General features: G+C 35.8%; 1 protein-coding gene across 5 annotated transcripts in view; it reads left to right on the top strand.

The window, feature by feature from the left end:
• Positions 1-17,041, top strand: part of GOLGA4 (golgin A4) — an 87,375-nt gene that overhangs the window by 67,814 nt on the left and 2,520 nt on the right. For 3 of the 5 annotated variants that reach the window (XM_064496743.1, XM_031469932.2, XM_010982036.3), the window contains 6 exons: positions 1,104-1,124; positions 1,299-1,367; positions 3,215-3,290; positions 5,322-5,425; positions 10,084-10,170; positions 16,292-16,354. In XM_064496743.1, coding sequence (XP_064352813.1) covers positions 1,104-1,124; positions 1,299-1,367; positions 3,215-3,290; positions 5,322-5,425; positions 10,084-10,170; positions 16,292-16,321 — 387 coding nt within the window. In that variant the 3' untranslated portion in view covers positions 16,322-16,354. The remainder of the gene's footprint in view (positions 1-1,103; positions 1,125-1,298; positions 1,368-3,214; positions 3,291-5,321; positions 5,426-10,083; positions 10,171-16,291; positions 16,355-17,041) is intronic. The other 2 variants (XM_031469934.2, XM_031469931.2) reach the window with 1 other exon arrangement.

Raw genomic sequence — 17,041 nt, 5'->3', positions numbered from 1 at the left:
CAGAGTTGTAGAAGATCCATTCTGGAAGTCAGTGACCAGGTAGCAGTTTTCTGGACAACCAGGTCCATGGATCACTTCCAAAATGGAGAGAAGAGGACTTTATAAGGGACTTTGCTATGTTGTGCCACTTGGTACATATATCATGGTTATTAGCAACAAGCAAAGCTGAGTAGACTCACTCTCTGTTTCTTCAGTAGCTCCTGAGTTTGTTCTATGGTTCCAGTTTTTTGATTTTTTTTTTTTTTCGCCTTTTGGTCACCATTGGAATATACTGGGTGCTATTAAATATTACTTCCTATGAGAAGAATGCACATACTTTACTCGCTAATATGTTCTTTTCCTCAGTATCAAAATAAGTATTAATGTTGCATACAGTGGCTTTTAGACCTGTGTCAATATGCCACAGAGTAGTCAGACATTAGGAAATGAATATTCAGAAGGTCTCTTGAGTCCTTTACCTTGTATCATAAGAAAGGAGAGAAACTATCCTTAACTTTTGTTTCTACTCTAAAACATGTTTTTCTATTTTATTCTTAATGAATTTTTATCCTTTTCCTTCTTGAGCATCTTTTGGTGCTTCTGGGATATCTTGATTTGCATATCAGTGTTGAGTTCAGTGAAGAATAGTTTGTGATTATTGCTCAAAGTGGATTCCCAGAAATAGTCCTTTAGCGTTTTCCCGAAAGGGCCCATATGCTTTAAATAGATGTTAATATATTTAATTTTTTAAAGTTACACAAATAATACATGAATATATTGTTGTAAAAAAGTCAGATAATATAGAAGTATATAGAATAAGCCCTTCCCAGTGGGTACCTTGTTTTCCCAAGTGATAATCATTGTTAGGCATTTGGTGAGTGACCTTCCAGACAGTTTTCTTTGTGTTTACCTGTTTTTGTGTATATTCACACTATAATAGTTGGTATAGGAAAATAGACCAGGTTAAGAAGCAAATAGTTAAAGTTGTTTCATCTCTTTTCTGACCATTCTCTTAACACTGTGACACTGAATTCTTATTTCCTTGTAATGTCACATTGTTCCATTCTATTGTTTCTTATAGGTTTTATTTTATACACTAATTTTTTTTTCTTTTCCATTTTTAGGTCACAATTATGGAGCTACAGGTAAGATGAATTCTTCACTGAATTTGACTGAAGGTAGTCCATTTTCAGAAGCATTCTGTGTTTTAAGTTAAAGCATAGACTTGTTTTAACAAGGCAAGATTTACAAGAATAGAAATGTGTCCAGGCAGTGATGAAACCCATCTGCATCTCAGACCTGACTTCTTGTTCTTTCAGACACAGCTAGCACAGAAGACCACTGTAATCAGTGATGCCAAGTTGAAAGAGCAAGAGTTCAGAGAACAGGTACACGTCTAATTGGTGCCTTTTATTTTGAACTAACGTCCTTAATTTATGTTAATATGTATTGGAACTCAGCTAATTTTTAAAAAAGGAGTGATTTAATGCTCATTGAATAGTTGGCTTTGCAACTGTGTCTTACACAGGAAATTTTATTTCCAAATCTGAAAGTGCTAGAGGAGGACATCTTTGTAAACTTGTGATCACATATATTTAAATAAGCCCATTTGCATTCTGTTATTTCTCGTGCTTAACATTTTGGGTAACAATTTGTGTTTGTCTAGTTTTTAATTACTTATGTTCTACAGAAGAAGTTATTTTTGCTTTTATCAGAGGGAAAATACATTGACTTCAATCTTTACTACTTTTTCCGAGCGGTTAAATTGCCTTGATTTAATATTATTTGTCCGTATACTACTCAGTGATTCAATTTCAGTAGGATCGCATGTGTACATCTAGGAGGATGCACAAGCATGGAAACACCAGTATGTGTCTTGGTGGTACATGATACTCAGTTCCTCCAAACTCTGGAGGAATAGTGACTCAGGTCAGCAGCCTAAGTTTGAAGGCTAAATCTCCAGGAATTTTCCAATTTTCTTAAAATTCATATATATATAAAGACCTTGATAATTATTGAAACTAGGTGAAAGATGGATATTTGAGCATTAATTGTACTATATTTTTTGTATTTGAGTATTTTTGAAACTTTTTATAATATTTTTTAAAAATTCATAAAGATAGATACTAAGTCCCAATGTTACTTTATTTTTTTCTATTTCCTCCTAATTGGGATCAGAGTCACTCTAGAAGGCTGTTTCCACTGAGTGCTCTTGTTGACCTTTGAAGGCTTCTGCTGTGGATAAGAGGCCATGATACTATTTTCAGTAGAATTGGGACCTAGAACAGGTGTAGCTGAACTCTGCTGAGGGGTGAGAGTCCAAATTTCTGGAAGTGACCTTTCCATTAGCTGCAGAGTATCTTCAAAAGCCTTCTTAGTGTGATGTTTTTAAGGTTCATCCATGTTGCGGCATGTATCAGTATTTCACTCCTTTTTATGGCTGCATAATATTTCATTATATGGATAATACCACATTTTGTTTATTGATTCATCAGTTGATGAATGTCTGGGTGGTTTCTACCTTTTGACTGTTGTGAATACTGTTGCTGGGAACATTGTTTACAAGTTTTTGTTTGAACACCTGTTTCCAGTTCTTTGGGTTATACACTCAGGAGTGGAATTGCTAAATCCTATGATAATTAAATGTTTAACTTTTTGAGGAACCACCAAACTATTTTATATTGTGGGCACCATTTTACATTCCCATTAGCAAAGTATAAGAATTTCAATTTCTCCACATCCTCCCCAGCAGTTTTTGATTATAGCTATCCTGGTTAGTATGAAGTGGTGTCTCATTATGGTTTTAATTTGTATTTCCCTAATGACTAATGAGTATCTTCTTTGCAGCAATGTCTATTCAAGTCATTTACTCATTTTTCAGTTAGGTTATTTGCTTTTTTCTTGTTGAATTTTTAGTGTTCCTTATATATTCTGGATATAAATCCCTTATTATATATATGGTTTGCAATTATTTTCTCCCATACTGTGGGCTGTCTTTTCACTTTGTTGATTATGTCCTTTGGGGCACAAAAGACTTACTTTTAACAAAGCCCATTTTATATTTTTTGCTTTTTGTTGTCTGTGCTTTCAGTGTCACATCTAAGAAACCATATGTATTAATTTTATTTGCCTGTATTCAGCATTAAAACAATCTTGTGGCTACAGCAGTCCTTTTTTAATATGTATGATTTCCATATGAATCTCTTGATATAATTGGAATGTTTGTTATTTTTAGATCCACAACTTAGAAGATCGTTTGAAGAAATATGAAAAGAATGTATATGCAACAACTGTGGGGACACCTTACAAAGGTAGGAGTGATCGCTCATATGTTAATTTGTGGTTATTTCATATTAGTTGAATTATGGATGATTTTTATGTTTGTCTTTGCTAATCTAAGTCTTTACAATGAATATATTTTAACTTTTGTAATTCACCAATAATAGCTAGCTTTCTGGAAAAAATGGTAGTAATCTAAAGCAAAATTAATGCACATTTGTTGTTAAAAAAAAAAATCAAACAGTGCTACAATGTGTAAGTGAAACTGCAGATTCCCACTTCATTCTCCACTGTCCATATGGACCTAGTTTACAACTTACATATATGTTTCCGGACTCTTCTGTGTGTTTGCAAACATTTATGTAATCCACTGCATGCACCCTTACAAACACAGTTATATATTGTAGATGCTTCTGGGTTATTGTTGTTTTACTAGTTTACAGTAATGCTGTAATCACTGTTTTTAAACCAGGATTTGAGGAGAAAATAATTTCATAAAAATACTTATTTCAGGGTGGGGAAGGGTGATTTGGAAATATTCTCTTGACTTGAATTATGTATGCTGCTTACAAAGGATTTTAAAGATGAGCTTGAGTCTTTATGTAGTTGTTCCCTTGAGACAGTCATGATCTTTGAATAATCTCAAAACAGTTTTCTATTCTCAGTTTCACTGCCTCATTGCATTAAAAATAGTTTGATTTTGTTAAGTGTTTTGTAAAGCTTTCTGCTTTTTCATGTTAAGACTCTAGGGCATGAATCTAATAAGCTATTTCACATTCTTTTGTGTTTCTGGAAGCTCTTGCTTATTGTTATTCAGTAACATAAGGTATTATACAATTGTTAATTAAACAAGGATTGACTTTAGATTCTTTCCAAAATGCACTTCAAAAAGAAGTGAAAACCAACTTGGAAATTTCCTCTGGCTCTTTGCAGAGAAGATCCCCGCTACAAAGATTGTTTGCCGTAGCTAAGTCAACATACGTGATTCTTAGCATAGAACTGCTGAAGCCATGCTCCATGCTCAGCAGTGCATGTTGAATAGTATTGATTCTTTTTTTTTTAGTTTGAACTTAAGAATTTCATGCATAATTTTCCTTTTTTCTCAGTTCTAAATTGTAAAATGAACACATATGTACAATTTTAAAAATAACCAACACACATGTAATACCAAGTGCTAAGTACTGTTATAAAACACATTTTGAATGTCAACTCATTTAATCCTCTCAACAATCCAAGCAATCTGGTTGAATATGCACATTAATCTCTTCACCATGCTTCTTCTTCAAAGAGTAAAGTGAGCACCCACCATGCAGGAAGAAAACATTACCAGTTCTTTAGAAGCCTGTGTGTGTCCCTCTATAGTAATATCTATTCCTCTAGTGACAGTATACGGTTCGTATACCTGAACTGTATTTATTCTTTATTTTTAGATTGAAATTTAACTTAACAGATGAACCGTAATTTTTTTATGACAGTCTTTTTAAGATGTTGAATCAAAGACTTTGAAAACCACTATAACGATGTTAATATTTCATGCATTTTCAAGTTATTTTATTTACCTTGTGTTTCAAAACAGTGTAGAAAACTTGATTTAAACTTTTGTGCTTTTACATTTGGAAAACTAGAAAAGCTGAAATACTATTCTGAGCTACTAAACTCCTTAATAAAATAAAAATGATTGTATTTTAGTCATTGTAGAACATCTGCAGCCAACCATGTAATCTTAAGAGAGAAACACCAATTTTAAGGAATCTTTGTATTCCACAGGTATAGTCTTTTAATATTGTCATGCCTGAAGAAGGAGGAGGAGAAGGGCAGGGCTGGGGAGGTAGAGAAGTAAAGTTGCTATAATAATTCTTGTTTTCTCTCCCAAGGGGAAAATATGGAATGCTTAGTGTATATGTAATGTACTGCACTACAGTACATCCAATATAATACAGTTAATTCAAGAGTAATGCCTCTCTCCTCGTTCCTTTGATTGCTTTTTAATTTGCCTTTTCCTAAGTAATAAGTAGCTTATCTGGCTTTGTCTTTACAGTTTGATCTGTTTTTTTATTTGGCAGGTGGCAATTTGTACCGTACCGACGTCTCGCTCTTTGGAGAACCTACCGAGTTTGAGTATTTGCGAAAAGTGCTTTTTGAGTACATGATGGGTCGTGAGACTAAGGTATAAATCATGTCTGGTGATTTGGTGTGTGGTTTAATTTAAGAGGAAATATGTGCCCTTTTCAATATACATGTTAATGCGTGTTTACTATTAGCAGACCATACATGCTAATAGTAGGCAAGAGGTAATATTGTTATTGCTCTTAGTTTAAAGTGAATTGGCAGATCTTGCGTATATTTGTTACATTTATAAAATGTTAATATAAAAAATACTGTTGGATGATACTAAATGCTAAAAATCAAAATTTCATTAACTTGATATTTTGTGAGATATGTAGCTATTTTTATTTTCTACTTCAGATCTTAAAAGTTAGGAGAATAGATTTCATTTTCATGGAGGCCTCAGGATAGTGTGGATAGTATCGGAAATGCTCATGATTAAGAATGACTATGTAAGGATATTTAGAAACATTTTACTTCAGTCACTATATGTAAGAAAGTTGTTCTTGCACATATGGAATATTGGTCATTTAAACGTAACCACAATGTGTAAGTAAAAATGCTTGGCTAATTTGTTTTCTAGAATATTAAATTTATTATAAGGTCCTTGAGTGTAGAGTTTTGTTTTATTGTTATTTGCGTCCCTTGCAGTGTTTTAAAAAGACATTTGTATTGGACATTTAGCAAATACATTTTTAATTGAATTGAATGCATTTAGGGAAATTCATGAGCCTTTCTTCAAATTTTTTCATTTGAAGCAATTTCTGTTTCTGACATTGCTTCAGCTTTCTGCCTTCATGAACTTTTACATTACCCGTAGATGTTGGCCCAGAATGGGATAATGAGTTTTCTATACTTAGAAACACTCAGTATTTTAATTTATGGGTCTGTGGTGGTTACTGAGTGCTAAGCCAGGTCAGGGATTGATTTGGCAAATGTATTTGAAACATAAAAAGTAAGGGCATAATAAAAATCTCTTTAAAGAATATTATGAATTTATGGATTTTAAGTTAGCTGAACACCAGGAGTTACAGGGCTAGAAGCCATTCGAATCCCTGATCCTATAGAAATCTAATTTCATTGTATCGGAGAGTTCAAATTAAAGTAATATCTAGTGTGATCCTGAACATGCGTCATGGGAGGGATAAATTCACAGTAATTCAGGGCCTTTTCTTAAGGACTTTTTTTTTTTAATTTAAAGGATAGCTAAAACTAATTTCTCCTTATCTTTTAAAAACAAAGCTAATGAAACATGACTTTCTCTTATTATGCCTTTATTGGCGAGCAGCCTTTGTTTGAGGTGGGATAGGTAAAGTTCCCTCGTTATTGCAGGGAAGGAGGAAAGGCATATCTTTAAGAAAAATAGCCTCTCAGAACTTAAGCTGCTTTGGTTCATTCATGAATCTAAGGCTGTGATCTCAGGGTTATTGCTAAATAAATTATTTAGCCTTTTCTCAATCTGCAAAATGAAGAGGGTGTGACTGCCTCACCCTGTGTCTTGTGGAGGTTGCAAACGTGGGTGGGGTGAGGTCCCTGCAGAGTCTGAGTCTGGAAGAAAGGCCCAGCACAGCACGAGGTACGTTCTGGGGCGGTGCCAGTGCAGCTCAGTCTGAGCTTGTGCCTTCAGGGCTGTGCAGGTCCTCACTCTGCAGGCTGTGACCAGGGAGACAGCTGAAAGGGAGTTCTTGTGGCTCTGGCAGCCCCATCTACTACGTGCCTGGGAACCCGTGGTGAGGAGGCTCTGCTTGTCTTCAGCAGTCAGTGTTCTTTTCTGATTACTGAAAATGAGTAGTCTTTCATTCTGCCGTCACATTTTACAGGTAAATTGTGAAAATCGGTAGCAGATACTTAGTTTAATTTACTGCGGATTTATTGAGTACTTACTACATGTGGCCCTTTGTTTATCATCATAATGGACAGGAAGATGAAAATTGACACTACCTCTAACATTACAGTGTTTAAAATATAGTGAGAAAGTGGAGCTGTCCTCACTAAGCAGAGTACGACAGAATGAGTGTAGCAGGGGCTCTTAAGAGAGGCACAGGGGCCTCATGTTTACTTGAGGAGGGTCAGGGGCATCATGGAGAAGGAGGGGTGTATACAGGCCTTTAAAAAGGGGCTTGGCTTTTGATGGATGAGCTCAGACAGGAGGAAAGCCCAGACAGAAGGTCTGAGACAGGAAGTTGAGTGTGGGTTTTGGAATGACGAGTAGTCCCCTCCAACTAAAATGCTCATCTGTGAGGTGGAAGTGACTGCTTAGGGCTGCACAGAGTGCGGAGGGTCTGGAGTGTTTTCAGAGTTTTACCTGTAGGTTATTGAGAGGTAGCCCTGAACATTTTTGAGCAAGGGGTTGACAAGATCAGAGCTGTTTCTAGACATACCTTTTGTTGATTTGCCCAATTTGTATACATTAACAAAGAATTTGAAATGGAGACCCGGTTGTGGTTTTAGAATGAGCTGGAATGTACTGTGGCTTCTGTGATTTGATCACCATCTGCAGTTGTTTCTTGTCCAGCGGGATCTGTATGTCATCCCACCTGTCTTTCTTCATCGGCTTTTGCACACAGTGTTCCTTATTTTTTGAGGCAGAGGATTTGTTTTTCAGACCACATGTATGACATACATTCTTATAGTATGAAGTTAAGGAAGCTCCTCTTCTTTCTTCTGTCCTTGCAGTTTCTTTTTCTTGGGTTTTGATCCTCCATGTTATTACTGATACTGAAATTCAGCCTGTTCTCCTTTTCAGTATAAAGTATTTCTCATTCTAACCTTTATTGAACCCTCTCCCTAACGAATACCTGGCAGGAGAGGCCACTTCTCAACCAGGTTGCTCATTTGAACTTGTCCTCACTTCCCAGGGCCTGAGGATAGTGTATGTAGAGTAGACAGTCGGATTTCTTTCCCATGGTATGGCAAAGAGCCTGGGCTTCCCATAAAAGTGTTTTCTGGTAAGCCAGCAACGAGCTTTCATTCTTTACTGGCTGCATATTCAGCATCACTGATGAATGTAGAGGTGGGTTTCCCGTTTAACATTGTCTTCAAATGTGAATAGGCAAGTAGCCAGTTCTTTTTTTTTTTTTTTTTCTGCCAAGACATGCTCATACATACATGAATATGTGGTTTCATAGTGAAAATAAATGGACTTTTGGGTACTTTGAATTTGATAGCTTTTGAAATTAAAAGAAATGTTCCCTATAATTGTGAATCTCAGAATTTTAGATTTTTGGTACTACCTAAAAACAGTCTTCATAGATAGTATACTAGAAACCACTTTAAAATTCCAGGGAGCTATTAAAAAGAGTACTGAAATAGTTACTACTTCATAGTTCTCTTGCTGTTTGACGCCACATGACTGCTTGGTTTCTCGACTTGAGTTTAGCACAGAAGATTCTGTTCTATCTAGGCAATACTAAGATGAGAGTTTTTGTAAAATGCTATCGAATTCTCCTAGAACTAAGTTGTTTAAACAGTATTTTTTTAATCATCAAGTTGGCAGAGGCCAAGATAAAAGGAAGGAAGAGGTCTGAAACAAAAATCTTGCAAAAATCTTTATGGGGTTTTTGGTTGAGAAATATTAGTTGATATGTTAGTTGAAGTGAGTTTTAGAAATTTGTAAAGTCCCTTGCCTGGGCTTAGCGCATAATAGGAGTTTGAAAGCCATTAGTTCCTTTTCTTCCTGGAAATAATTACACTTTTTTTTCTAATGATGTGAGTTCCTAAAATTTTCGGTTAACTCTGTTATGTCGTCTTTTTCTCAGTGACCTTCTGCAGTCACCCCTCCCCCTCCAACACACACACACACAGTCTGGTGACTGTGAACAAAGCATGTTAGAGTCAGTTCTCTGGGTGAGCCTCCCATCCTCTGTAGTCCTCTCCTGCTACAGAGACTAGTACCGCTGGTCCTCTGGAAAGCACTGATGCCTGAATTTGTATGTAAGCACTAAACTTGTTATCCTACTCATTTCATAAGTGCTATCTTCTTTCCTCTCTGTCTCCCTCAAAACATCTCATCTTGATACAAAATAGGGAATTTCAACCTTTGAGGAGAATTTTCCACGAGCTTATGGGTGACAGTCTGACTTACGGTATATTTATTTAGATCTGCACAGTTTATGATCTTGTTTTGCAAGCCACCATGTGTAATGTTTTGATTCATCCTGTTTTCTACCAAACAAAGCATCTTGTGTTTATTTAAAATGTAATTTGTATTTTTATTAGGCTGATGTGCTGCATGTCTTAAAAAAATACCTATAAGCATGTTCATGTTCATGCAGTAGCCCGTGTTTATGAGATATATGATGTGATTTAGTTCAAGCTGAGCTTGGGAGTATCCAATTCTGATTATTTAGAGCATATGTTTTGGCAATACAATACTTACTGGATAGATTTCTGCAAATAAAAAGCCTTATAAAATGAATGAGTAACAAAGTTTTAAGTCTTACTAAGACAAAGGGCCAAGAGCATTAGAACTTTATATAGCTTCATGCTATTGTAAATGCATCTTCTTCAAGTAATATCAACCTAGACGTTGTGAGAGGTTCTTTCAAATTGAAATTCTAGTGCTGGCTGTCATTTCGTTGTCTAATACCTTCACATCATACTTCTTTGGTCGTGGCTTCCATTGAGAGCACTAAAGAATCCCACCAGCAGAACATGTCAGAATGGGTTGAGACCTCATCTGCTTCACTGTCTAGTGATGGCCTCTTGTCTTTCTTGTAGACCATGGCAAAGGTTATAACCACTGTATTGAAGTTTCCTGATGATCAGACTCAGAAAATTTTGGAAAGAGAAGATGCTCGGCTAATGGTAAGCTTTAAAAGTAAGCTATGGCTAGAAGATGACTTTATCTCATCTGTTTACATTCTGTCTCATTTACAAAGACTTTGAGTTGGCAAAAGAAATTTAAGTTTTAATTTTTATTGTACCATAGCCCGAAAAATAAGAGTGCAACTGCATTAAGAAAATTAAACAGAGGGCAAATCTGAATGGATGTCCTCAAGGAAAGAACAATCCTGTTTAATAATATATAAGCATTGACACCTATATATGCTGTATGGGATTCCCAGAACTTGGGCTCTTTATGGGAAGGATGGGAAAGGCATTTGTTCTGGTGCATCCAGTAGTAATTTTTTAAACCAAATTATATTATGATGTTAGGTGTTTTATAGATTACAATTCCTTGTTCTACTTCAGTTGTTTTCCAAATACAACAAGTCTTGAGTAAAAGAATTTATGCATTTTTGAGCTTTTTTTTTTTTTTTGACTTATTCCCTGGAAGGGAAATGTGGATAACTGAATTAGTAGAAACTTTTCTGTGAAGTCAGCTGTGATTGAAATGAAACAAACGCAAACTTCATAAATTCCGCAGAATTCCCCATTCCTAACTTCTTTTTGCCCTAGACCCGTAATTCAGTGAGAAGATCCTCTCTAAGCAGAGTGTGCAATTTGTGACTGCTTGGTGTCTGGCCCCTGGCTTTCTCTTTGTGCTTCCTTTTCCTCTCGCTAGTACCCGCAGCACTTCCACATCTCCTCCCCAATTCCTTTACCACGTCATGTTCCAGTACTGCTGTTCTTTTCACCTTTCTATTTAAAGCAAACGAAGATCTCCTCTTCACTGATGGGTTGGCCTGTGTCTGCGTATCTCCAGTAAGAAGGACCAAGTCACTAAGTAATTACCTCTCAGAGCACCCCATCTTACCTAGAGACTGTATTTCTTACAAAAATTCTGACTTATCTTGAGCCCACATCTCCCTTTGTGTTGCTGTCCCCTGTTTGTTCTGGTTCTAACCCACAGAACTCAACCAAAAACCTGGAGATGGCCTGGATGGAAGGCTTTTACCCTCCAGGCTCAATGCCCTCAGCACTTACCAGCCGTTCATGAAGTTCCTCTCCTCTGACCCACTGCCTATTCTGACCTCTTCCTGGCTTCCTTTAAGGTCATCCCAGCATTCCTGACTTTTGTCCCAACACTCTGTTGTATATTGTATTATTTACCTATTGTATATTTTCTGGGACAGTTGCAGTTATTTTGGTGAGCATTTAATTGCTTTTTGTAAAGCATCTCTCTCTGGTATCTCATGGTCTGAAAAATACTGTCATGCCTCTATAGTTAATACTGGTTGTAGACATTTTTGATGAAGAAGTGTGTCTCTTTAAGGATGCCCCTCATCAGTAGCAAGAATATTGTTTTAAATTATAACAAACATCTAATTCTGTAATCTGTAGTCATTCAGAGCAGTTTTCCTCTTCACTGAGTTAAACAGCTGTGTCTTTGTGAAAATAAAGATCTCCAGTGCAGGCTAGCCTGTTGACATGATTCTGTCATTATGGTCTAGTTTAAGGGAATATTTTTAAATGACATAAATAAAAAGCTTTTATTACCTTTGTTCATTTTCCCTGGCCTCTTTATTACCTTGATGTTGGGGTATGGCCAAACTCTCCTCTTACTTTTGGGCTACATTTGTCAGGATTTGAATGTAGTGTAGATTCATCCTAAGTCACAGCTTTGGCAAGTATGGTAGAAAATATTCCCCCTCACCCAGTACACACGTGCAGAGACTGGTCTGCCTCGAAGGACACTAAGTGAATTAATTACATGTAAACAGTGAACCATGTAAAAACCTTTTAAGGCAGACAGGGGCAATATGTGTTTCTTACAAAAAGTCTGACTTATCTTGAGCCCAAATCTCCCTTCCTGTTGTGGTCCCCAGTTTTCTTTCTTTTTTAGTTTAACCAAAAAGAAGTCTTTGGAAAACATTATATATTCTTTATTCCTGAATAAAATATTCATTCTAGATAGGGATGAAACAGTGAATGACCCTTCCTGAAATAATCCTCCCTTATCCCAGAGGCTGACCTGCCCAGAAAGAAAGTCCTACTCTTTCCTCTACTGTTTTAAGCAAAGTCTCATCCATCGTTATCTTTTACTTGATGAATGAGTTGTCAACAGTCACCTACTCTTTTACTGCTTATGGCGAATACTGGAAGATTGAAGACATGGAAGATACGGTTACTGATCTTGTAGAACCTTTAATTTTAGGGGGAAGAGAGAGCAACCATTCATTTGTACATGCATAAGAGATGTGGCCAAGTAATATAATTCAAATAATTAAAACAGATGCTTAGGAAATATGAAATGAGTTATAGTGAGCTCAAAATGAGGGAGGTCCCCAAAGATAACTTTTATCAATCTGAGTCTCCTTTTGTCAGTATAAAGAGATTTTTGGCACTTAATAGGGTGACTCATGATTGTTTCATTATTTGATGGAAAATTAGGATTACTGTTGATTGAGAAGGTTGAAGCAGGAGTCACATTTGCCTTAAGATAGCTGTCATTCATAAAATGAGCAATAAGAATCACTGTCTTTGAACAAGGCTTTCAAAGAAATTACGACTTATTTCATATCCCAGTGAGCTGTGGCTGATTAGAGCAAAACGCTGCTAAGAATAGTGACTTCCCTTTTTCTATAAAAGTGTCCAATAGAAAGACACATAAATGCATAGAAAACAAAGGCTCTTTAGGAGTTTATTAAATAATCATTTAAAAACTATTCAGTCACTTAGCTTTAAATGTGTGTTCCAGATGGACTGTTTCTGTAATTTGTTGTAACTGTGCAGCTACAGTTTTCCCCTCTATTCAAATCAACAGCAGTGAATTTTTTTTATTTTACGTTTTATTTTAGGTTTTAGGGGTTGCAAAGCTGGTAAAAAAAGTAAACTGAACAACCCCCGATGCATTGCAGAGCTCTATCCCCTGTATTTGGGATGCTTGACAGAGAGTGTGGATTGTAGTTTGTGCTGACAGTGTGCAGCCCACATCAGTGTTTGCATTATTTAGCAGGTATTAGAGGAGGAATCCATTCTAAAAACTTTGCTTTATGACCCTAATGATTTTGTATTTGCTTTGTGGCATTGATCAGAAACTTTCCATGACTGCTGGTAAGGTATTTTTCAGTTTATCCCTTTGTTGCTCAATCTCCCCTCCCCTCAGGGAGTTTTATACTCTTTATTTGAAAAAAAAAAAAAAAACACAAAAAAACTAAAAACCCATTACAGAATACAACAGTTATATTTAATAAGTGGTTTCAGAGTTTAAACTAATTTTAAGAATATATTTTGTAGATAAGAAACCGTTGTTAAGTAAGATAAAATTATAGGGCATAATGAAAGTCTGGTTTATAGGAGGGTCACGATGTGTAGAGAAGTCCTTCATTTGACAAGTCTCAGAGCCTCTGTTTCTTCACAGAACTAACATTATCTTGTTAGGACTGCTGTGGAATCAAAGTACATACAGTGCCTGCACCGGGCTTTGTGCTAATGACTACCATGTAGAAATATGTCTTCCCTAGAAAATGAGGCTTGGAAAGGTAAACTAATAATGTGTGTAAGATAAATCATGGAGACCTCGGTGTAGCACTCAAGTCGTTTTGTAGGAATGATGCCAGCTCACAGAATGTCCCATCTCCAGTTTCAGCACCTCAGAGTGCCAGCCACGTGTCGCTTGGCTGTGGTGAGAGCTCTTAACAGCTCAGCCCCTGGGTAACTCTGAGCAAACCCTTTTCATGTTTCTGGCCGTTACTGGTAAAACAAGTGTGTTGGATTATTCTATCCCTAAGGTTTCTTTTCCTCTAAAGTATTAAGTTGGTTGTAAATTTTAAAGTTTTAGATTTGTTTCACGTGGGAAAAAACTTGTCTCACGTAACTGGGCAGAAGCTAAAGAATGTGCACATTTAATATGCATATACCTCTGTCTTCCCTAGAGCAGCCCTTTTCCTCCTTTCAGTTTTTAGCTTATTGTGTCTGATACTTTGTTTTGTGATGGTCTAGGTAGTTTAGATGGCTAGTAGATGGGATATTTGAGGAGCAGGGTGGAAGCGAGAGTGAATACAGAAGTCATTGGCTTGTTTTTTGCTGAGCCAGACTGCCCTAGAAGTACACCATCAGACCTTTTTTTTTTTTCTTAAAGGAGAGTATTATTTATTTAGAATAATTTCAGTAAGAAAGTTTATCTTAATTGGGTGCTAAATCATCTCTTGGAATTGACAGGTTCTTTTGTTATACAGAAGTCTTAATTTTTAAAAAAGTATTTCTAGGAATACACTTTTCCCTTTAGCGTGCTAGCAAACTTAATGACACGTTCAACCTAAATGACTATTTTCCTGATGACTCCATTAAAAGAAATTTTTCTTTTCTGATGAAAAAGATTTGGCTCGTTTTCATTTCCCATCCACTCTAGTCATTTTTAAAGATTGATCTTCTGTTGGTGATTTTGCTTTGCTTTTATGCTGATCCTTTGTGTTGTGTCAAGTTCTTGATCAGTCCTTATTCTGGACCAGTCTTGTACTTAAGATAATGTTTCTCACTTCTCTCCCTTTGGTTGGGGTCTTTTAAATCTCCTCCAAATTAATAAAATCATCAGAACTTTTCAGCATTGTTACGTACAAAGTTCTCCATTCCAGTGGAGGTTGGCCTTTCCCTTTTTGCATGGGCTCAGTAGGTGTGGGCAAGGTGGATTCAAGAAACAAATGCAAATAAAACTGATGCATAATGAAAAATACTGCACACAAAAAATACGTGTTAGTTATCTTTAAAGTGGTTTTGCCTCTTGATTTTGTAAGAATTACGTAATATGTGATCATTGCAAAAAAACATCACAAACAGTTTAGAAACATGTTACATGGAAAGGGAGACCTTCATGATGTTCAGCCTCCCAGCTGTTTCCACCATGCCGAGATCACGTCTGCTGATAGTGTGGTGAAGGTTCCCAGGTGTTCTAAGCTTATAATTATATACTTATAATTATTCTTTTATCACGTAAGTACTTTGTTTTATGAAAATGAGAGTATGCAACAACTTGCGTTTTTCATTTAATATATTTTTATATTGTTCCACCTCATTACAAATTGATTTACCTTATTTTTAATGGTTGATTATATGATCATATGAATGTCCTACAGTTTAGTTTATCAGTTTCCCACGCATGGAGACTTAGATTATTTCAGTTTTTCAATCCTTAACAAACATAGACACAGGAACATACATATATTTTGCATACTTCTGCAAGTTTTCCAATAGGATATTAGCCATATTGTGTGTGTGTATTGCAAATACTATTTTCTAATTTGTCTTTTGATTTTGCTGCTGCTTACTAACTGCACGTTAAATTAAAAGATAAATAAAATGATGCTTCTGAGGTTGGTCACACTATCTAAGAATGGACTCAGATGTTATAAACAACCCCTGTTTTTGCTGATGCTGTTTTAAAGCAAACCAGGAAGCTAATTAGTAATCTTGGATTGTGACCATGTTAAGTAGGGTATAGAATTTATTTAAGAAGTTTGCTACAGTAAGAACTGTGTTTACAGAGATTGGGTCCCTTTGAATAGAAACTTTGGTTTGGGTCATCTTTCCTGAAACCATCGCTGATATACTGTTGGGTTACAGGAGAGTTATTTACTGATTAAATTGACATATTTTAGGAATGATAATTCAACATATAGACATACTGTATTCACATTCAGCAACATTCCTCCCAGAACTTTTGATGGTAAATTAAGATTATATAAATCAAATTTTAAAGTGTACTTTAGTGGAATTATGAAAGAAGTCCTTTTACAAACCAAATAACCACAACCTAATTAATTCTAGCATATAGATAATGTACTTACAATGTGAAGTACATCTATAATTGTGTTGTTTAAGTTTTTGAATTTAAGTTCTAAGTAAAATCTCTGCCACGTAGTGTTTTATTTCCTCAGGATGGGAGGGAGCTGTTACAGTTTCCTTAGCCTATACTTTCTTGATTTGGGGAGATGTAAGAAAAATTTAAGTACATTCTGTTTAAGCCTTTGAAGTTCTATACACATATAATCTCTGTGTTAAGTCTTAAAACTAACCCAATAAGCTTTTTTTCTTCCTGGCTTTGTAGTATACTTCACCTCGCAGTGGTATCTTCTGAGTAAACCATCAGTCTGTGCTTAGTTAGCATGTGGTGAGTGAAGAATAATGTTTTGTGTCTTTTGTGCAAAAATCAAATGTATTGCATGATACTAACCATTTTGCTGGAATTCTTTTGCTTTTTTGTTTAATGAAAATATGATTATGCTATGGGTCAATATAGGGATTTCTATTAATTTTGCTTTATTGATTAAGAATATATAGATTAATAATCAGTACCACCAGTAAATATTACATAATTCTAGGAACTTTTAGTTCTTTAAGTAGTAGTTGAACGTTTCAAGATTGCTCTTTGAAATTTTATTAAAGAATCCCCCCAAAATTTTTATGTTTATCCCTTTTTGCTTTTTCTTTCTGAAGAATGGTCTTTGAAGTTAATAAAGATTGAGAGCGAGAAATGAAAAATCATTTTCTAGGTTACAGTGATGTATTTCATGAAACCAGCATGTAAAATACTGCAAAAAGTCTGCTTAGAGTCAAGGCTAGTCTGAAATAATGAACGCTAGCAAAGTTGACTTTAAATAAATGCACTTTTATTACTTCCTAGCATCATACAATAACACATTTGTCCCTAGGAGATCTTTAGGCAGCCTGCTTTAATTGAGAGTGGCCGTTTCTACTTGACATATTATGACAATGAAGTGGAGACATCCAAAGTGTTTGAACACGTTTAAACACCCCTCCCATCACCTCACATATTATCCATGCTATAAGCATGACT

The sequence above is a fragment of the Camelus dromedarius genome, chromosome 17 (genome assembly GCF_036321535.1).
Source record: "Camelus dromedarius isolate mCamDro1 chromosome 17, mCamDro1.pat, whole genome shotgun sequence".
NCBI classification, from domain to species: Eukaryota; Metazoa; Chordata; class Mammalia; order Artiodactyla; family Camelidae; genus Camelus; species Camelus dromedarius.
This window is presented reverse-complemented; position numbering and strand designations above follow the sequence as displayed.